The following is a 22522-nucleotide window of genomic DNA, read 5'->3' as shown; positions in this document are numbered from 1 at the left end:
CAAACTCAAGTAGGGAACATTAAATTGCATAAATAAATAAATACATAAATAAATAAATAAATGTAGGCATATAAATAAACAAGCAAACAAATAAATATAAAATAAATACATGTGTGTAATAAAAAAATACATAAAAATAAACGAATGCATAAATAAATAAATAAATAAATAAACGTAGGCATATAAATAAACAAGCAAACAAACAAACAAACAAATAAATAGAAAATAAATACATGTGTGTAATTAATAAATACATAAAAATAAACAAATAGATAAATAAAAAATAAAAATAAAATAAATGTAGGCATATAAATAAACAAGCAAACAAACAAACAAACAAATAAATAGAAAATAAATACATGTGTGTAATTAATACATGCATAAAAATAAACGAATGCATAAACGAATGCATAAATAAATAAATAAATAAATAAATAAATAAATAAATAAACAAATAAATAAATAAATAAATAAATAAATAAATAAATAAATAAATAAATAAAAGGTCTATAATAAATAAAGGTCTATAGTAAATAAAGGGAAAAAATTAGGAGAATACAAAATAAATTCAGGATTACATTTAAATGTAAAATGAATTGCATTTATTTTATAAAGTAGTTTATTCCTTTATTTGTTTTCCCTTTCTTTCTTTCTTTCTTTCTTTCTTTCTTTCTTTCTTTCTTTCTTTCTTTCTTTCTTTCTTTCTTTCTTTCTTTCTTTCTTTCTTTCTTTCTTTCATTGTTATTATTATTATTATTATTATTAATATTATTTTGAGATTTGTTTCGCATATGTACATTGCGTCTGCATGGGTGATATATTTTAGTGGTTTAGTACATGTTTAAATAAAGAGTTGTAAAAAAATCTCTCTTTCTTTCTTTCTTTCTTTCTCTCTTTCTTTCTCTCTCTCTCTCTCTCTCTCTCTCTTTCATATTTAAATCTCAAGTAATGTATCTATCATTAATGTACATATGCTTACTCAGACTCATATACTAAAGATACTAAAGGAAACAGTAGCAAAGTAAAAATGTAAATAAAAGAAAATAATAATAATAATAATAATAATAATAATAATAATAATAATAATAATAATAATAATAATAATAATAATAACCATTTCAACTCTTAAACTTGAAATGGGTGTGTGTTGGGCATGTAAATATGTGCACACGCTTTTTAAAATCTGTGCTGACGTGTCGCACCTCCCCATTTTACCGGATGTCATCACTCGTGTCTAACGTCACAACCAAATCGCCCCATTCAGAGCGCGAGTGTGACGCTGTGACCGAGGAAGTGCAACATTTCGACGTGTACATCCTCACGCTGTGCTTCCGGTTAAGCAAAGCGTGATCAATCGTGCTCAGTCTCTCTTCCCTTTCTCGGCTCACAGTAGAGGCGTCTCATAGGACTCTCCCGGTTCCTTCACCTCTCTCTTTCTTCCCTCCCTAACGGAATACTCATCCAGCTCAGCGGACATGGCATCTGCAGTACCGGCACAAGTTCAGTCCAACCCAACTTCAGCCCCGCAGCTGCAGAGGGGAATAGTGAAGATGGTAGGAGAACTCACGGGGCACAAGTGTTGGTCTGGGGGGCTGGCTAACTCACTAATGCTCATGGGAGAAGAAGTGATAGCAAAGACTTCAAAAGTTCGGATCTTTCGTGTCAGGCATGCGTTATGCAGCCTGTCGGGGTTCCCTCTAGTTCTCTTGAGTTTTGGCGAATCTTTCAGTAGTTTCCATGATCAGCTGAGATTGAGAGAAGTTGAGCGGTCTTCAGCTGTGATCCAGATGGCCACATATGCAACGTTATATTTAAAGTTTCCTTAAACATTTGATGTCTTTTATTTGCTGTTATAAATGAATTCAAACATTATTATATACCAGTCGCTAAGTCCAAATATTTTGCAGCTACAGCTCAATGTTTGCAAAGAGGCACAGATTTCATAACAAACTCTTGATAGTTTGTTAAACAGCATTTTTTTTATCTAAGCTTAGCTTTTTTAAACAATTCTAGCGTTTATATTAACGCAACATCTAGAGCAAACTGTTGTTTGTGCAGATTTGTGGGTTGCATTTGATTTAATTGTCGGGTCTAACGGACTTTTGACTCTAGTGACTTTTGACTCTAGTGACTCGGTTCACCTAAAGATCCATTTGCAGATTCGTTTAGGTTGCCTCGATACGCCAGTAGGTGGCGTCACGTGACTAATTTGTGCGTTATATTAGAGTTTATTGAATCATTCACTCGCTCAACCGATTTCTACAAATGATGACAAAACAGCACTTATTTTTTTATTCGTTCTTCTCACACTAAAATAAGATAATTAAAATAAGAGTCTGTTTAATGAATCGTATAAATCGTTCAAAATCAATTATTCCCTCAGGAGTCAAACACCGTCATGGTGATATTCTAGAATGACTTACTACATGATTAGTGTTACTACACTTTTATTTGAACTTAAGTTCAAAGTTCAGATTCTTTCAGTTAGTCTTGTGTGTGAGATCTCGTGTGTGCTCGAGGAAATTCTCGGGTGCCAAGAGATTCGTTGAGTTTCGTGCGGGCGCTAGTGCGTTACAGTGTTTCTGTGTTGTTGTTATAGACTCATTCATTCAGGACTGACCAGGCAAGGCGCCGCAGTTTTGGACTGTTTACTTTATCTGCTCTGGTGAATGAAGGGGGAGCAGATATGGCAAACTGACACGTAGGTCTTAGCCAACCAAGATTTGTCCATGGAGACACACGACAATAACGTGTTAACCTATAAACACTGCATGAAATCAAACTGACAAAGCCTTTATTTAACCTAATTATCCGTGAAATTAGCTTTTCTTTTCTTTTCATGTTTTTAGTTGTTATAGCCTCTCAAACGCCTCTTTAAGTTCATGTTTTTGGAAACAAATATGTAAAAATTTAAATATGGGGTTGTTGTTGATGTGTTGTGCATCATTTACCTCTATTTGATGCTTTTTTACGGATACAATTCAAATCAAGTATTTTTATTGTTTCAGATGAATACTTTACATCAATATAGTCATTTCCAGAGAGCAAATATAGCCCCGTAATAGTTAATTTCTGGCACTTTGTTGAAATGTTTAATCGTGAAATATCATGACCTGTCTTGTGTAGATTGATTTAGCCTAAACATCAAATAACACTTTTAACATTCAAATGACTTCCCACTCTTGCTCAACCCCTTGTTAAATCAGATGGTGGTGGATTTGGGAAATTCATGGATATTTTCCGACCCTGTCTGTGGTGACACAGCACTGCGTATCCCTCCATACAGTCAGTAATTAGGCAGGAGCTCTGCTCTCAGGGCCTCTCAAGAGGAAAAAAAATAACTCTTCTGTTTTTTCCCCACTTTCTTGATTTATTAGAGGTTTCATACGTTTAAGTAAAGCTCAGAACACCACTGGGTTGCACAATCATCATATCATTGATGATAACAATCAGTGTTTGTGACACGTGGCTTTGGGTTTGAATCGATGTGTGAGCCGAACAATCACTTAGATATTTTCAGGGTCGTCGGAGGCCGGAGGCCGGAGGTTGCTATTGGCTATTTAAATGAGGGCCAAAAAATGGATACAAAATCAATGTCATCTTTAGTCACTTAATGTAATAATTTCGTAATGGTGCATTTGTGTCTCAGGAGTTTGGGGGAATGCCAGTGATCTGACATCTGATTGGATAAGCCACTCCAAGATATCTGGAAACTGTTTCTTATAGGATTAGTTCACTTTAAAATGAAAATTACCCCCATGATTTACTCACCCTCAAGACATCCTAGGTGTATATGACTTTCTTCTTTCTGATGAACACAAACAAACTTTGAAGCCAAAAAAAAAGCACATCCATTCATAATAAACATACTCCACACGGCTCCCGGGGGTTAATAAAGGCCTTCTGAAGTGAATCGATTGGGTTTTGTAAGAAAAATATCAATTTTTAAAACTTTTAAGTAAAATATCTAACTCAATGGACCCCCGTCATTGCCATTTATTAAGCTTGGAAGTGTCAGAATATTTATTAATATAGGCCTAACTCCTATTGTGTTCATCAGACCTAGGATGGCTTGAGGGTGAGTACATTTTAAATTGAACTACTCCTTTAAGGCAAAAAGTAAGCGTGATGAGGCAAGCACTGATTCAAATGCTAATGTGAATACACAAGTGATTGTTCTCCTCTGGGGGCCATTCGTTTTTAAGTTGTATTTGGTGCTGCTAAAGCTGAGGCGTCATGTTGTGATTAACACAGTGGTGATTGTTTTACTGATGTTATCTTTGTTTTGTGGGTGTAATAATGGTTGGGCAACTGTTGGCCAAACACAAACAAGCAGGAATTGGGGCCTTGATCAGATCCCTCAGGTGTTCAGTGTTTGACTCGCGGATTGATTGTTTGTATCATGCATGGCCAATGAATGCACAATTACAACTCTCATCATCATTGACATGTCTGCAATGATAAACTATTTATGAAAAATGTATGTACTCACATTGATGCATTTCCTTGGCAGGTCTTGTCTGGTTGTGCTGTCATTGTTAGGGGTCAGCCACGAGGAGGACCCCCTCCAGAACGGCAGATCAACCTGAGTAACGTCCGAGCCGGAGCTATGGCCCGTCGCGCCATTCAGGGACAACCAGACACCAAGGACACACCAGATGAGGTAAACCTCATCCCTGCACAAAGCGGCTGGCCTTAATTTTGAATTTTTTTATTTTAACGTGTCGATACATAGTTGTTTTGCTTATTTATTTTTTCTCATATAGGGAAGTTTTGGCTATGCAGTGAACCAAATAAAAATGTTTCCCAGTATGCTAATTTATTAGCTATGTTTCCTACACAAAATTAAATTGTGAAAACAATTTTTCGTGCAACCTTACATTGAGTTCAAGAGCGCACACACAAAAAACAAAAACAATCACATCTTTGTGAAATGGAATGGAACGAATGCTAAATCAAGGAGTTAATTATTTTGTAAATAGATATGACCAGGTTGTATATACACGAGATGTCGAATTGGTCACTTAAAACTCACTCATTCATATTTATTGAAAGGGGAAGAGAAACGTTTTTTTTTTTTTTTTTTTTTTTTTGGGTGTAATCAAGTCTTGAGTGTAAAACACATTTTAATAGAATGTCCATTTTTAAATGATTTTAGACAGTGTTTATTCACAAAATATATTAATGGACATTTTAGAAAAGGTTTCTCCTGGAATAGTTTTAGAATTTCTATCATATGTTAAATTGAAAGATTCCATGTTATGTTATTATTACTGTTGTTGTTATTGGCATACATGCATGTTTTTGTATGTTGATTGTTTTTAAGAAAAAATGGTTAAATTATTGTAAACAATGCATTGAAGTGATATTGTAATCATAATTCTTTTGTTTGGCATGAATATAGCCATTGCTGTTGATATAGCGTTACATCATAAATAAATAAATCATAGCTTTTGGGGAAATTTATGTAAATTGCAAGTTAAAGCCACCGTGGCTATTTTTATTATTAAAATTATTTTAATGACAAGTTTTGACTGCTTTTTAGAATGACAAGCACAAATCAGTTTTTTTGTTTTGTTGAGTGAATTATGAGGCAAAGTCAAGTCTCATGACTTTGGAAATGCATTTAGGAATTAATTTAGTACAGGGGTCTTCAATGTTTTTCTGGACAAGGACTCCTTAAGAGATCGACACATGGAGCAGGGACCCCCGATACAAAATGTCAAACAGAGCTACATATTAAACGCATCGCCTTCGATGTTAATAGAAACCTACTACATTTTGATGTTTATATTAGATTAGAGCTATGTGCGTTGTGGTTGCACATGCATATTTGTCTAAACTGTAAAAAAAAAAAAAAGTTAGTAAAAATAGGGCACAATGTACTCTTTAAATATGAAGGAATTTGGCGGATTGTTTTTTTGCAGGTGTTTTACCTGTATTTTGAATTACACTTTGCATTCGTTTGTGCTTTAAGGGTTAACGGAAATTTCCGTAAAATTACTGGATAATGTCCTGGCAGAATTTTTTTATTTTTTACAGAATATATGACTTTTCATTGTTAAAAGAGATTTCTGCATGTTTTAATCCGTTATGTTAATGGCTTTGCAGAGTCCTCATACATTAATTTTACTGTCGGATGGATTATTAAATATTTACCTCCTGAATTTAGTTTCAAGTTTACTAAAAATTCACATTTTAATTTTACTGTCAGATGGACATTGTGAATAAAATCACTGAATGTATAAACAAGTATAGCAATGTACAGTGAGATATTTAAGATAATTTACAAGTCATTACTTTTACAAAATATTGTAATATAATTTCAAACATATATATATATATATATTATTTATTTATTTATTTATTTATTTTTTTATTTTTATTTATTATTTATCTATTACTCTTAATTTACAGTGCTTAATGCGTATCTCTTTTGACATGCCATTTTTTTGTCCCGTGTTTTGGTTATCACTGTCACTTCAGAAATTTTGCAGCATGTAATTGGCCGTCGGTCCTCCTTAGCAGCAAAACAAAACTTTTATTCAATGGATTATATATATCCTCGAAAGCATGCAATGATGGCTTCCTTTATAATCACTAGAGAGATGTCACACATCTCAGTTCATCGCAATCTCACAAAGTTCTGTTATCAATAAAGCTGACTGCATTTCACAATGAATCTCTTATTTGCATCGTGACTACACTTTACACCATTGCATTCAAGAGATCAACAAACATGTCTGTGATTGGCTACACTTCTCATCACTGCAAAAACGCACTGTAAATAAACATTTGACGTTCTCCAGAGTGGAGAAACAAATACACTAGAGCTTTTGCCAAATCCGTTTTGATATTACAATATCAAGTGAAAGTGCACCTGATTTCGTTTAAGGGTGCTTGGCGTTAATGTTTTTACCCATGTTTTAACTTTTTAACAAAGTATTTGTGATCAAACATTAATTGGAAGAACGGCTGTGGACCCTTGATTTAGTAAATGTAGTAACAAGTAAAAAAAAGAAAATAAATGAACTTTTATTCAGCAAGGATACATGAAATTGACAAAAAGAAACACTAAAGACATTTATAATGTAAATGTTCTGTTTCAAATAAAGGCTGTTCTATTTGTCAAAGAATGCTGAAAAAGTATTTTTTCCTTAAAAATAAATTGATGATAAATGTTTAAGCACCAAATCAGCATATCAGAATGATTTCTGAAGGATCATGTGACACTGATGCTGAAAATTCAGCTTTGCCATCACAGGAAAAATAAAAAAGTCACAAAATTACTTTTTCCCCCCCCGTATACTTTGAGCAAATAAATGCAACCATTGTGAGTTTCACCGACCCCAGACTTTTAAAGAAAAGGGTGTGCGCAGATTGTCATAAGAACGTGCATCAGACAAGTGTATGTTTATTCTTTTGCCCATTTCAAATACATTTGTATTTGTCACTTGATGTTTTCAACCAATGCTTTTATTAGTATGTGCGTTCCGCTTCATGCTGTGCATAAAATCACTGAAGTGACATTTTTCCTTAGTAAGTCCATTATACACTTCATTATATCCCACTTTTTTCCCCCGTAGGTGATTTATAAATTTGTTAAAATTCCTGCTAGAGTGAAAAGCGACTCTTTAGTTGCTAATGCACGTCCTCCAGTGCTGAATGTCTGTAAATAGCTTTGTGTGTGTGTTCTTTGCAGCCATGGGCTTTCCAGGCACGAGAGTTTATGCGTAAAAAGGTAATCGGCAAAGAAGTCTGCTTCACCGTGGAGAATAAAACCCCTCAAGGCAGAGAATACGGCATGGTGTACCTGGGAAAAGGTGAGTAGTGTGCTTGTTAACAATGAAGAATCTCACTGCAGCAGTGCTGATCTAAAAATGTATTGTGATTTTTCCAAATTACGAGAGCGTTTGGTATACTTGAATTGCCTTGATGTGTTGACTGTAGCATTGTTATAGTAACATGTCTCTTCTGGGTTTGATCTCTCCAAAGACCCATCAGGAGAAAATATCGCAGAGTCCCTGGTGACCGAGGGTCTTGCCACAGTTCGCAGAGAAGGCATCAGAGGAAACAAGTAAGACACCTGCGTACTTTCTTTCCCCATGCGTCAAACTACTGGTGTCAGTACGGTTCTTGCACCTATTGTCAAAGCCTTCACAAGGCTAGCTGTGTTTTCCCCTTTGGCTGAGATCGTTTGTGTTGTCACAGTGGTTTATTTGTCCTTATTAGTCCTGCAGGGGGCAGTGTTTGCCTTTAATGAAGTGGCATTAGACACTCTCTGGCTTTATCAAACCCTTTTGATATTTCTCCATTTGATCTCTCACTCCCTCTTCTGGTCACACCTGCTCTTTACACGTCTCGTCTATCTGCCCTTCTCCCTCTGGCTAGCTGCGATGTAATATTGTCCTAAGCTTTTGGGACTTAATGATGCGTATGCGGGCCACTCTGTGAAATGGCCCTGAACAATTGCCAGTGGAATCGGTTTGCTTTAGCCTCATTTTCCCCGCAGGAGACGGTGGTGTTAGCCCCGCTGGTCTCTCCACAGCCCCTGAACAGCCTTCTCATTAGCCAGGCCTGCTGTGGCCCATCACAGCCCACTGGATCGGCTATCATAATCTCCAAAGGAGTCGTGTTTAAACCTGGGCCGTGCTCTGCCCACCAGCACTCAATTAGGCACAGCTGAGCTGGGAAGGATGCCCACTCCTTTCCCTCTGACACGTTCTTACTTTCTCTTTTGAAAAGATGAAAGAAAATAAAACTTTCCAAGACAAAGACCGCTCAAGATGGCTGCTAAGATTTGGCAGCCTCTTATTTCTCCTAGTTAAAATTTATGAAGGCTTGGATAATTGGAGCTCTGGGCTTGTCATTTAGTAGGCAGAAGGCGACTTTTCTTTGACATTTGCTCTACCAGCCTTGCCTGTTACTACATGAGTGAGGTTTTAAACAAGAGTCTGCTATTAACATCTGTCCTGTGGATCGTCGTTTTGCATATCAGAAAAAGCAGGATGACGGACCCAGATGTCTGGTTTGAATCTTGTTAGATTTGTGTTTGTGTCCATTAGACGTGGCAGTGTCCTAGTCTCCTATGGGCTGCTCGCAGTCTGTATAGTAACCATTTGCTGTGCATATTGCACATAAAAACGGAAACGTTTTCACCAGGTCCAATGAAATTGCCTGACTGCAACACAACTTCCTGGAGTTGGTGTCTACAGGTTTTTTATCAGTCTGCCTGGAAACTAAATAGTTTGAAAGGAACTGGGTTGACTATTATAACTTATTAGATGAAGAGCAAATCAATTGTGTGAGAAATTTACATATTTAAAGGACGTTTAGCAAATATGTATTCCGGCATATTTCATGATTTAAAGGGGAGTGTGCAAGCCTACTGTATTTGTATACTTCAGAGTCTGACCACCTTTTTTATTAAAGAAATGCTTGAATAGAATACAAACACCACTTTAAAGAGCATTTGAATTAGAAGTTTATACATCCCATTAAATATCAATTGCGAGTACAGAGTGTACAAATTAATGATCACATTGCTTTCATACACTTACTTCAATTTGTTCTTATACTTGATGAATGTATCAGAAGCTGAAGTTTTTTAAATAAAGGAATATTTCCAGGCCCAAGTAGATTTTTATATCTTAAACATGTCACATCCTCTGGGCTTGAGTGTAATGAGTGGATAGTATTATATTGTAGACAACAGTGTTGGGGAAAGTTACTTTGTAAAGTAATGCATTGCAATATTGCGTTACTCCGGTAAAAAAGTAACTAATTGCGTTACTTGTTTACTTTTTAAGAAAAGTAATGCGTTGTGTAACTTTTTCTCACCTGGACAGGGCATTTAAAAAAAAAAAAAAGTAATGACAAAGTTAAATTTTTTTGGGACAAATGTAAAGGCCCTTTCGCACCAGAATGAAATGCAATTCTTTAACACTTACTTCAATAAAAACATGTAGCTAGTGAGATTAGTAAACGCTTGCTCACATTAGAGGCCCTTGTTTGAACGATCTGAGGGCATGGTCTGAAGCGCATGGTGCAGGTGCACTTAGGGCATGTCTGAATCCACTTTTGCTAGTTTAACGACGGAAAAACAGTAGGCGCGCCAGGTGCATGCCCAAAAGGGTTGTACCTAGTCTCGTATTGAGTCATGGGTGTTTTTTGGGCATAACGTGCATTAAACCAATCAGAGTCTCATCTCCCATTCCCTTTAAAAGCCAGTTGCTCTGGCACCATGGCGGATTCACTATTTACACATTTGCGAGCGGAAAGACTGAACGCTTCTCCAGAGGGGAATCCTGTTATTTGTAATACTATGTGTAATAAGCCGAGTGTACGCGTGTTGTGCACCCACCTATAGGTGCATATTACAAACACACCCTTTAAATAACAAAAAAAACACCACACTATTGACTTTAGACCAGGTTTTTGAGTAAATTGAGCAGATCTTCATTTATCTACACAGTGACAATACTGGCAACATCTTTATTTTGGCTCGGTTTGCTTTTCCACTGCAGTTTAGTATGCTTCAAAGTAGGTGGAATTATAGACTGATTGTTATAGTTTCACCGTCTCTACTGCCGTGGCATCATAAATGCGACACAAACGAACGCACAACACGGGAGCAATGGAGCATATAGATTGAATGGTGTTCTTCATTCTCGGCATGTGAATGTTTTACACTGCTAGACGAAGTTCGGTTTTAGCGGGTGTCTCGTCGCAAATGACGCTGGTAGTGACGATTCTGTCTGACCAATCAGTGATCTGCAGTGATCTACACGTCACATTTTAGTATCGTGGATACAGTGGAGAAGTGCCAAAAAGTGAGCCGTACCATGCAGTAGAGAAGTGGCATAATATAAAGGCCTATACAACCACTCTTACAAAGTCAAAGATCCAAGTTCTTTTCCAAAGGTATGCAGAGAGACGGCATTGCGTATCCATATCCTATATTAAGTGTAGGTGGTTTTTTAGGAAAATTCTAAGCTTGCATGCATTAAAATAATCTCACTACAGCGAAACGCCTATTACAAATTCAGCAAGCATGCTCTTCAGCATGTCTGATATATATAAAAGGCACTTTGAATCTTGCCTTTTCATCTAGTTTCAGTAAGACATGAATAAATTGGAGACTAAATCATCATTGTATGTTTTAATATTCAGCGTCTGCAATCTTGACATCAAAACTCGTTAATTTCATAGTTTGTTGTCTGAGCCAAGACATTAAAGCAGGAGCTGATACATCATTGACACAGTCTCTGGTCAAACTGAGCCTTTAATTAATTGACTTTCACCACCCACATTTTTTCGTCCACTAAAAAACCCCTTGTTTTCATCATAGATTCTGATTCATCCCTCTCTTGTTCTGTCTGTCTGTCTGTCTTACCTCTTTAAGTCTGTTCATTATTAAGGCCAGCACTACTTAAACTGATAGAGCCTTATTAAAAAAACTGATGAGTGTCTACCATGGTCAAACTGTTTAATTCCCCTTAAAGATAATGATGGCTTTTAGAACAACAGAGGGATTAATTGAAACATGTGTTGGCTTTTGATAATGAACAAACTCATTTGAAGCGCTTATCAAGGCCTCGGAAAGGGGCTGCTCTCCGTGAAAGACCTCTGCATCTGTTGCTCTGGGCATTGAAGTCCAGAGAGGAAAGAAAGGCCGACTAAAATGATCTCGTCTTATTTTTAGTTCTCCAAACTCTTGTGGTAAACTCTGTGGGCTGTAATTTGATATTTACTGGACTTTGCGCGCTTCTCTGTTTCAGTCCTGACCAGGCAAGACTATGTGATTTGGAGGACCAAGCCAAGTCTGCTAAAAAGGGTCTGTGGTCTGAGGGTGGAGGCTCACACACCATTCGAGATTTGAAGTATACCATCGAAAACCCTCGCAACTTTGTCGACTCCCTCCACCAGAAACCAGTCAATGGTAAGATGTGCTAAGCTTGGTTTGCAGATTCCATATTGTGCTCTTGAAGGCCAGTACACACAAATGCTGGGGCAAACATCACTAGTGTTCAAGATCAAGTTCCAATTTTAAATTCAAAAATGCAGATTTACTAATAAAACCCCCCTCAAACTGATTTGAATGAGTGAAGCAAGGTCGTACAGCTGTATCTTTGTTAACTAATACAACTTTGTAAAGGGTTACCAAAAGTATATATTAGAAGCATTACAAGTAACACAAGTTACATAATCAGATTACTTTTTTGTCATTTATTTATTTTGGCAATTATGGCAACAGTTTAACGGTTTCAGACAAAAGCTAAAATTAAAAACTCTAACAATGCTTTCTGGATTGTCTCTTCCAGATGCCTTTTTTTCTCTTCACAGCCCTGCACACAGCTCTTTTCTCCTATTTAAAATGAATACTAACCCTGATGAGAGTTAACCTCCATTAGAGGGCTAGCCAGCTCGCTGCAAATGAACAACTGAGTCATTAAATGCTATAGAAATGTGCACCATTTCCCCTTGCCACTAACAAGCTTATTAGATGCTAATCAGAAGTCAAAGTTGCAACATTGTTCGTAATATTGAATTTAAACACACTTGGCCACATGACCCGTTCCAGAGTGGTTGTGATCCACCTTCTTAGTGAATTGTTTCACGGCCCTCGCTGTGCAGTAATGCCAAGTGAGTTTTAAATGTGCCAATTTGTTGTTCTCTTCAAGAGACTATGCAGAACTAGAGAGGCCTGTTTACATACTGTCAGCTTCCCACATGCCGTGACACCACGTGAACTTTCTGTGAAGTGGGCTGACAATTTGAATTGGAAAAAACGAAGTTAGAATCAACAATCAAATCATTAACATGATGAGTTGTCTTGGTTTTAAATATTAGAATAGTTCATAATGGTGTTTTTCAGGCCCAAATGTATAGCCTACTTTTGTTCAGTAGGGATGTATTAAATTGACCAAAAGAGACATTGAGGACATTTAAAATATTTGTTTGTTTGTAAAATTATTGTTTTCAATGAAAAATATTTTCTATATTAGAATGATTTCCGGAGGGTCATGTGACAGTTATTGTAAAAACAGGGCTCGACAATAAGGACTACCCGATGGCCCGATGCCAACATAAACGTCACTTGGGAGAGTTGACGCAACTGTCGCTTACCTGATCAGGACAGTACTGCATCATGAAAGTTTATCATTTGCATGTTTTTTTTATGCCTTGCCAATTTAAATATTCAAGTGCAAGGCGGCACAAAATATATATATATATATATATATATATATATATCTGTTATATCTTCAGTGAACAAACAATTGATAAATAAAACGCGTGTGACAGTATATTGGATCCGTGCATTAGCTCTTAAAGTGACCGTAGTCTAATAAACCTGCTGCTTTCTTTTGATGTGTTTCCACCGAAATTACCCGGGAACAATTTGTCCCAGTATTCCCCCCCCCCCCCCCCCCCCCCCCCCAGACCTGTTGCTGTTAGGGATGGGCATTTTTCAAAAATATTGTATTCAAATATTTGGGCTCATAAACATATTCAAACATTTTTTTTTTAAATGATGTTTAACACCATTTCTGAACCAGCTTATGATTAGGTAATATACACAAGAAGTTAACTTTTATATCTTAAGGTTTTCTTTTAGTTCAAAACATTAAACAATAATTGTAAACAAAAAATATAAAGAACAAAAGCATTATAAGCTCAAGAAGTGCTTACAGGAAAAAACGCTAATAAAGCAGAGCGCGGCAGTTATCGTACAGAACGTACATACAGGTGCTGGTCATATAATTAGAATATCATCAAAAAGTTGATTTATTTCACTTCAATTCCATTCAAAAAGTGAAACTTGTATATTATATTCATTCATTACACACAGACTGATATATTTCAATTGTTTATTTCTTTTTAATTTGATGATTATAACTGACAACTAAGGAAAATCCCAAATTCAGTCTCTCATAAAATTAGAATATTGTGAAAAGGTTAAATATTGACACCTGGTGCCACACTCTAATCAGCTAATTAACTAAAAACACCTGCAAAGGCCTTTTAAATGGTCTCTCAGTCTAGTTCTGTAGGCTACACAATCATGGGGAAGACTGCTGACTTGACAGTTGTCCAAAAGACGACCATTGACACCTTGCACAAGGAGGGCAAGACACAAAAGGTCATTGCAAAAAAGGCTGGCTGTTCACAGAGCTCTGTGTCCAAGCACATTAATAGAGAGGTGAAGGGAAGGAAAAGATGTGGTAGAAAAAAGTGTACAAGCAATAGGGATAACCGCACCCTGGAGAGGATTGTGAAACAAAACCCATTCAAAAATGTGGGGGAGATTCACAAAGAGTGGGCTGGAGTCAGTGCTTCAAGAACCACTACGCACGGAAGTATTCAAGACATGGGTTTCAGCTGTCGCATTCCTTGTGTCAAGCTCTTGAACAACAGACAATGTCAGAAGCGTCTCGCCTGGGCTAAAGACCAAAAGGACTGGACTGCTGCTGAGTGGTCCAAAGTTATGTTCTCTGATTAAAGTAAACTTTGCATTTCCTTTGGAAATCAGGGTCCCAGAGTCTGGAGGAAGAGAGGAGAGGCACAGTCCACGTTGCTTGAGGTCCAGTGTAAAGTTACCACAGTCAGTGATGGTTTGGGGTGCCATGTCATCATCTGGTGTTGGTCCACTGTGTTTTCTGAGGTCCAAGGTCAACGCAGCCGTATACCAGGAAGTTTTAGAGCACTTCATGCTTCCTGCTGCTGACCAACTTTATGGAGATGCAGATTTCGTTTTCCAACAGGACTTGGCACCTGCACACAGTGCCAAAGCAACCAGTACCTGGTTTAAGGACCATGGTATCCCTGTTCTTAATTGGCCAGCAAACTCGCCTGACCTTAACCCCATAGAAAATCTATGGGGTATTGTGAAGAGGAAGATGCGATAGGCCAGACATAACAATGCAGAAGAGCTGAAGGCCACTATCAGAGCAACCTGGGCTCTCGTAACACCTGAGCAGTGCCACAGACTGATCGACTCCATGCCACGCCGCATTGCTGCAGTAATTCAGGCAAAAGGAGCCCCAACTAAGTATTGAGTGCTGTACATGCTCATACTTTTCATGTTCATACTTTTCAGTTGGCCAAGATTTCTAAAAATCCTTTCTTTGTATTGGCCTTAAGTAATATTCTAATTTTCTGAGATACTGAATTTGGGATTTTCCTTAGTTGTCAGTTATGATCGTCAAAATTAAAAGAAATAAACATTTGAAATATATCAGTCTGTGTGTAATGAATGAATATAATATACAAGTTTCACTTTTTGAATGGAATTAGTGTAATAAATAAACTTTTTGATGATATTCTAATTACAGGGAGTGCAGAATTATTAGGCACGTTGATTTTCTGATCATATTTTTTTTCCAGGCACATTTGACCAATTCCAAACCACAGTAATCCTAATAACTACTATTGATTTAGTATTTAATAATGTATAAGTGATATATAATTGTTCATGAAGGCTGGAAATGAAAATCACCTTATATTCAGGTGTGCAGAATTATTAGGCATGTTTTCTTTTACAGATAAATTGAGCCAAAAAAGAGATTTAACTCAGACTGAAAAGTCAAAAAGTATTAAATGCCCATGAGAAGGATGCAATACTAGACATTGCAGTTAAGGCGTGACCATTGGACAGTGAAATGCTCGTTGGGTCAGCAGGATCTGATAAAAACAGGTGGTGAAGAAAAGACACCTGTTAACTGCAAAAGAATTAAGAATTAAGGTGAAGAATTAAGGGTGAAACCATCAGGAACCCTTTAGTCTCCAGCGCCACCATTTTACAGAGCTGCAACCTACCTGGAGTCTCCAGAAGTGCAAGGTGTCAGGATCTCAGAGACTTCAGTTAGGTAAAGAATCCTAAAAAATGACCCCCACTAGATAAGAATCATAAGCTGAAGTGTTGTAAAATACACAAAGGTTTTTTTTATAGGCTTTATGGACAGATAGGTTGAGAATGACTCTTGAAGGACCAGCACCACATCCTCTAGTACCACTGTTTGAAGAATTCATCTTCCAGAATCTGGCAGTACGTTTTGGGAGTTCATTTTAGTCCATCTCTGCAAAACGGACTTCAGGATGGACTAAAATTAAAAAAGTTAAATCTTTTTTGGCTCAATTTATCTGTAAAAGAAAACATGCCTAATAATTCTGCACACCTGAATATAAGGTGATTTTCATTTCCAGCCTTCATGAACAATTATATATCACTTATACATTATTAAATACTAAATCAATAGTAGTTATTAGGATTACTGTGGTTTGGAATTGGTCAAATGTGCCTGGAAAAAAAATATGATCAGAAAATCAACGTGCCTAATAATTCTGCACTCCCTGTATATGACCAGCACCTGTATACACTCCCGTCAGCATGTGGTTATTGTATTTTATATTGTTTCGCATGTTCATGATGAGAAAATCAATAATATCCACATGCTTGGGGTGAGAGAACGTGCTCTGCTGACAGACGTAGCAGAGACACAAAGATAACGGTGTGCTAAGAAAAGTTTCTTACGGTGCTTCTCGTCTCCCTCTACGAAACTCGAAGGAAGCATGTCTCAATCATTTTGCTATCTGATAAGGTACCTTCTCGGCTCACTCCTTACCTGCACTCGTGAATGCAGTGATGGACAGCTGTCTTTCCTCATTCACCTAGTGTTTGGATTTTCTCAGTGTGTGTGGTGGTGGTGATATGATAGCTCAGTTTCGTTAATTCATTTGATCAAAAGTAACTCCATTTTGTTTGAGAATTTTAATCGAAGTAATTCCAAACTAGTAATTCCAGTGCGAGGCAGACGACAGACGACAGATTGTGATCAAATACAATTAACTTGTTAAAATGCTCTACAGCGCCACCAAGTGGATTTAGTTATAGCTGTGCGTTTCAGTATTTATGGCTAGCAAAGCAGCGTAGTGTAATTTCAATAGTATTTACATTTTTTGAATATTAATTACAGATAAAATATTTGACTATTTGTGCACACCCCCAGTTGCTGTCTGTGTTTCCATCGCAATCTACTCTAAAGTTGACTTTCCAGTTCCTGCTGGATTTCGTCCTCCGTATATAAGCTTAATAAAGCCTGAACCTCGTCGTTGGTCCATCTGTCTTATATTTTTTAAACTCCATTGTTGATTCGAATGGCAAACAATTCTTACTACACGCACCGCAACAGACTTAAAATGGTGGTTAAAATAAAATGCTGCGTGGAGTCAACCAATTAAAATGCTGCATGATCTCAACCAATTAGCCTGTTCAGCACCCAAGTCCCACCCCCAAACGTTCCTGAACTTTGAAAAAGTACGAGCAGGGACTTTCTTAGGGAGAAATTTTTACCTGGAACTTCATTTAGACCCTGGTCCCTGCGGTCGAAACCAATATCATCTGTCTGCAATACCGGAGGCTGCACTTTTAGGACTGCCGCAGTTTCAGGATTTTTTTTTCTAGGCCCCTAGATTTTTGTGACAGCACCATCTAGCCAACTGTACTCCAACAGAGGAGACCTGATTAAAACTTTTTATAACTTATTTTTAACAAAACATCAGGCACGGCCATTTTAAACTTAATTACTTAAATTAGTTTAAATATTTCAACAGGGTTACCAATGGGTAGGTTTAGGGCTAGTGGTTGGTTAGGACAATATATCATTTAAACTTAATCAATTAAACAACTAAATCATTGCTAGGGTCCTAGAACTGCTGTCCTTAAAATGCACAGAGAAACAAAGAGTACCACCCCAAAGTCCCTAGTTCCTGGGGAAAGTTCCTGCCGTGGAAACGCAGCTTTTGTTTTAATGTTAATCAAACTACAAAGGACAATACAAAAAAATCGCTCTGCTCTTGACTGAATAAATGTTGCAACTTTATTAAGGATTAATCTATATTTAATTTATACAGTGAGGGCTATGCATTGCTATTTTACATTTGATTATTAATTTTCTCTACCTGAAAATTACTGTTAGCCTTACCTGAAAAACATGAAAAGTAGTGTTTATTTTATTTGTATGTTTGTTCTAATTTATTTGTGCTATTGTTAATAATTTGATTATTTGTTCTTATTTTATTATGGACAGTGAGTTAGGCTAATAGTTGTTGGTGTCACAACCTTATTTATTAAGGTTATGGGTCAAAAACCATGAAGACAATAACTAGGCCTATTTATAATTATTTTATTTTTTTTTGAAAATTTTGGCAGGGCAAGTAAAAATTTTAACCACTGGCCTCATCCTGACCGGGCCAGTAGATAAAGTCCTTACCATGGTGCCCAGCAAAACCATGTAATGCCATATCATGTGAAAAGTTATTTTATATTTTAAATTTCAATATATCTAAATATTACTGTTTTACTGGATTTTTGATCAAAGGCATGCAGCCTTGGTGGGTATAATAGACTCAAAACCATTCAAAATATATTACTGAGCCCTTTGAAACGGTTTTCATTTTGTGTAAAACAGCAGCGGGAACCATGGTCATTTAAAGTTTTTTCCTTAATTAACTCTCTTTCTCCCTCTTTCTTAAACCCACAGCCATTATTGAACATGTGCGTGATGGCTGCATGGTTCGAGCACTACTTCTTCCCGACCACTATCTGGTGACAGTCATGCTGTCTGGAGTCAAGGTGAGCTTCAATCCTTCTATATGTAACGCTATGAATAAGAGCCAATTTCTTTAGGCAGCACCCCTGAGACCACTATATCCCAGGATTTTTCATTTTCTCATTACTTCTTCTCTATGTATCTCTTGATGGTTAGCCCTAAGCGATTCCCTCTAGGCTTTTTTTTTACCAGACCTGTTCCATGAATTCAGTAGACCATCTTACTGTTTAATCTCACTAATCATGAAAAAATGAACTCCATAGCTGTGCTAAATTAAGTGTGTTAGTGGTAGAACTAGAGTTTCCACTCAGTGGCTTTTCAAGAAAGGGTTTGCCTCCTTTGTAAAGTATGATTGTACATTGTTTTCTGGGTTTTTTTTAATGTCCCAATAGATTTCAGACGATGTATAATTCCTGTAATGCATATGAGAAAAAATCTGTATCACCAGTGTCCTACGTTTAAACGGGAGGCAGATGGCAGTGAGATCCCTGAGCCCTTCGCAGCAGAGGCAAAGTTCTTCACGGAGTCACGACTTCTACAGAGAGACGTGCAGATCATTTTGGAGTCCTGCCCCAACCAGGTCATCCTGGGTACCATCCTGCATCCGGTATGAAGCCACGTCATCCCAGACCAGCTTTTTGATAGATTTTTAATAACTGCGGTTGAACCCTAGCATAGACCATAGAGCTTTGTTGGCGTTCATTTATGCTAGATCCAAAATTTAAAATGTGTGAGATGGACATCTTATTGCAGGTGGAAAACTCATGCACACAATACAGAGAGAGGTTGTTTTGTATTTGTTTTTTTGGGTTGCTTTGTTTTGTGGGTACATGTTAGTTTTGCCTTCACTCTGTTGCTTTTTGCTTTCAGGACATTACCTGATATAAATGCAATCAATATTTTAAGGTTTTCAGCCAGCATACAGTTTTTTAACATTCCACACACAAACTGCAATGACAGTGACTGTCAAAACTAAGTAATTAAGGGAAAGGATGCGTACCAATTTTGATACAGCAGCATAAGTAATACCAATTAAAAAAGTAAATGCTAAGTAAACATTGGTTCAAGTTCTTAAGTAATTGTTCAAGACAAGTCAGTTAGAACATTAAAAAACTAGAAACATTACAAGCAAAATAACAAAATAAAAATGGATCAAAACAGATATCTAACAACAATATAAGGCTTTTTGAACTTTTGAAAATGAACAAAAATACCAATACTTTTTTTCCATGTAAATAATACAGTAAACATAGAGCTGCACGATTCTGGATAAATTGAGAATCATGATATTTTGTTTCAAATTGAGATTGTGATTCTCCCACAATTCTGAAGAAACAACTTTAGACAACTAAACGAAATAACATAATTTACTAGAGGTTCTGACAAAATGGTCATTGCTTCAGTCGATTAAAAAAAATACATTAACTTGAAAGAAATGATAAAAAAAAAAAATTGAATGGAGTCATGACTCATTCATTATTGGATGAATCAGCGTTTGTGAATGAATCTCTTGAATGAATGATTTAATGACACTTTTTTAAAACCGTCTCGTCACCACCTCCTGGCGTAATAAGCGATGACGATGAGAAAAAATTCAGGTCTCCAATTGAAAATTTTTTGGTGACCGATCACATCTAAATTTTTCAGTTGGCCTAATTGAAATTCAATTTGGCCAACTAAAATTGGAGACCTGATTTTTTTTTTACAGTGTACATACAAGTGTCAAAACACTTTCAAAAAGGTGATTTTCTCTATTTTGATCGCTAGATATCAATGTTCATACCCAAACCATAAACTTTTATCCCAGTACACATTTGTCCCCCTGCTATTTAAATGTAAGTAACGCATAAATAACCAAATGTGTGGTTGAGAAGACTGTGAAGCTGCTTATCTGTACATTTTAAATGGCAGCTGCTCTCTCCCTGGATCAGCGGTAGCACAAACGTAGATTTGAATGTTGCAGTGCAATGATAGTTCTTTAAATGGTAAACCAAAGTCCCTAAAGCCTTTTTTTTTAAAAGCCTGTTTCACGTCACAAGCATCAGCGGAGCATGAGCCGCGTGTTTTCACAACCCATATCAATGAATACGAGTGTTTACATTGGAAGCGTGACAGCCAACTCTCTTATTCGTTAACATGGGCAGCGGAAAAATATGCGCACTTGCATGAAACAGCCATGGTAATGGACATGGCAGAATCATTGTCATTTAGAAATAAGATCGCATGGGTGTTTGAATCGAGATTGCGATCTTTTAACGATTAATCGTGCAGCTCTACAAAGGCTGTAATCAGTAAATACTATGTATCTACAGGTCTAGACTTAATATATGCACCTTTGTTGTGAGGGGCCTTCAATGCCAAGAATGGTCTTTCATGTAATTAATTTTAATGCGATACATCAGTTCCCCAGATATAAAGCATCTTCATGTCATAGTTCTTCTTGATCAAAGTATCAGACACAATCTGTGGTATATTTCACACAATGTGTAAGGATATTTTACTCATGAGCAATAAACTACAAAATAACATCAGTAAATAGCGCACAAGCTTCACTCTGTCAGTCTGTGTTCCCTCCCCCCTCTCTTTCTCTTTTCTCGGTTTCTAATATTTCTTTGTAATTTGTATTCCTGTGTTTGTGTGTGGTCATTACAGAATGGGAACATCACAGAGTTGCTGTTGAAGGAAGGCTTTGCACGTTGCGTGGACTGGTCCATGGCTGTGTACACGCAGGGTGCTGAGAAACTCCGAGCAGCAGAACGGTCAGTGCCTCTCAGTTGGACAGTTGTCTGCCCTAGTTTGCTATACATTTCAAATACGCCTGACATTTTCGGCTGCTGGATCAGACAGAGCAGCTTGTTAAATGCTTTAGACCGTCTCGGGCTGCTCTTACTTCATGTTTCAGCAGAATAGTTTAGCAAATGTGGCAACTTATCACAGCCGTTCAAGAACACCTGCCCTTATGCCCACCTGCTAGCTTACTGAAGCGTAAGACACAATCACAATGAAATATAACAGGAGCATACAAGGTTTTGTCTTTATTCCAATTAAGTGCAGTGCTTCATTTTGTTGAAATGCCTTATCTCTCTCTGTCTCTCTAAAACCCTGCAGATCAGCGAAAGAGCGTAAAGTGAGAATATGGAAAGACTATGTTGCTCCCACAGCCAATCTGGACCAGAAGGACAGACAGTTTGTAGCAAAGGTAAGATTTTGTTCTCATTTAGTTTGGAAGTATTTCGATCTGTGCAAACTTGATAACAAACCTCAGAATCACGATACAAGGACCAATGACACAATGCCCCTTTTTTATATGTCCAGATTATTGATCATTTTAAAATTCATGACATCAAAATAATGGAAATCAAAATGAAGACAAAAAGCTAATTGAAAGCCCTTCGTTTTTCTTTTTTCGATACATCCATTACACTTGGATGTAAGCCAAAATATGGCTCACCCTCATATTATTCCAAACCCGTAAGACTTTGTTTATATGTGAATTAAAGCCTAAATTCAAGCTGTTCATCATATAAAGTGATCGTGTCTCTTCAGAAAACTTGGACTTAACTGCTCAATTCATATGGATTAGTTTTACGATCTCTGAGCTTTTTGAAGCATCTAAGTGGTAGTTGCATAGCTATCAAAGGAGAGTACAGAAATGGCTCAGATTTTATTAAAAATATCTTCACTTGTGTTCCGAAGATGAACGGAAGTCTTATGGGGTTGGAACGACATGAGGGTAAGAATGATGACAGAATTGTAATTATTTTGGATGAAGTAACCCTTTAAAACAGTGTTTCCCAACCTTTTTTCAGTCATGGCACCCTTTGAAAATGTTCTCCATTTTGTGGCACCCCCTTGTATACGTTATGCTAGGGGTGTAACGGTACAGATTGCTCACGGTTCGGTTTTAGGTT

The 22522-nt window shown here is 37.0% G+C and overlaps 1 protein-coding gene across 1 annotated transcript in view; it reads left to right on the top strand.

The window, feature by feature from the left end:
- The first annotated feature begins 1278 nt into the window (after window positions 1–1278).
- Window positions 1279–22522, top strand: part of snd1 (staphylococcal nuclease and tudor domain containing 1) — a 219096-nt gene continuing 197852 nt past the window's right edge. Inside the window, exons 1-9 of the mRNA XM_079817701.1 lie at window positions 1279–1553; window positions 4514–4663; window positions 7703–7823; window positions 7996–8077; window positions 11781–11941; window positions 18543–18634; window positions 19060–19218; window positions 21264–21370; window positions 21720–21810. Coding sequence (XP_079673827.1) covers window positions 1476–1553; window positions 4514–4663; window positions 7703–7823; window positions 7996–8077; window positions 11781–11941; window positions 18543–18634; window positions 19060–19218; window positions 21264–21370; window positions 21720–21810 — 1041 coding nt within the window. The 5' untranslated portion in view covers window positions 1279–1475. The remainder of the gene's footprint in view (window positions 1554–4513; window positions 4664–7702; window positions 7824–7995; window positions 8078–11780; window positions 11942–18542; window positions 18635–19059; window positions 19219–21263; window positions 21371–21719; window positions 21811–22522) is intronic.

Source organism: Gobio gobio (genome assembly GCF_949357685.1).
Source record: "Gobio gobio genome assembly, chromosome: 5".
NCBI classification, from domain to species: domain Eukaryota; kingdom Metazoa; phylum Chordata; class Actinopteri; order Cypriniformes; family Gobionidae; genus Gobio; species Gobio gobio.
The sequence above is the reverse complement of the archived record's forward strand: the minus strand, read 5'-3'. Positions and strand labels throughout refer to the sequence as shown.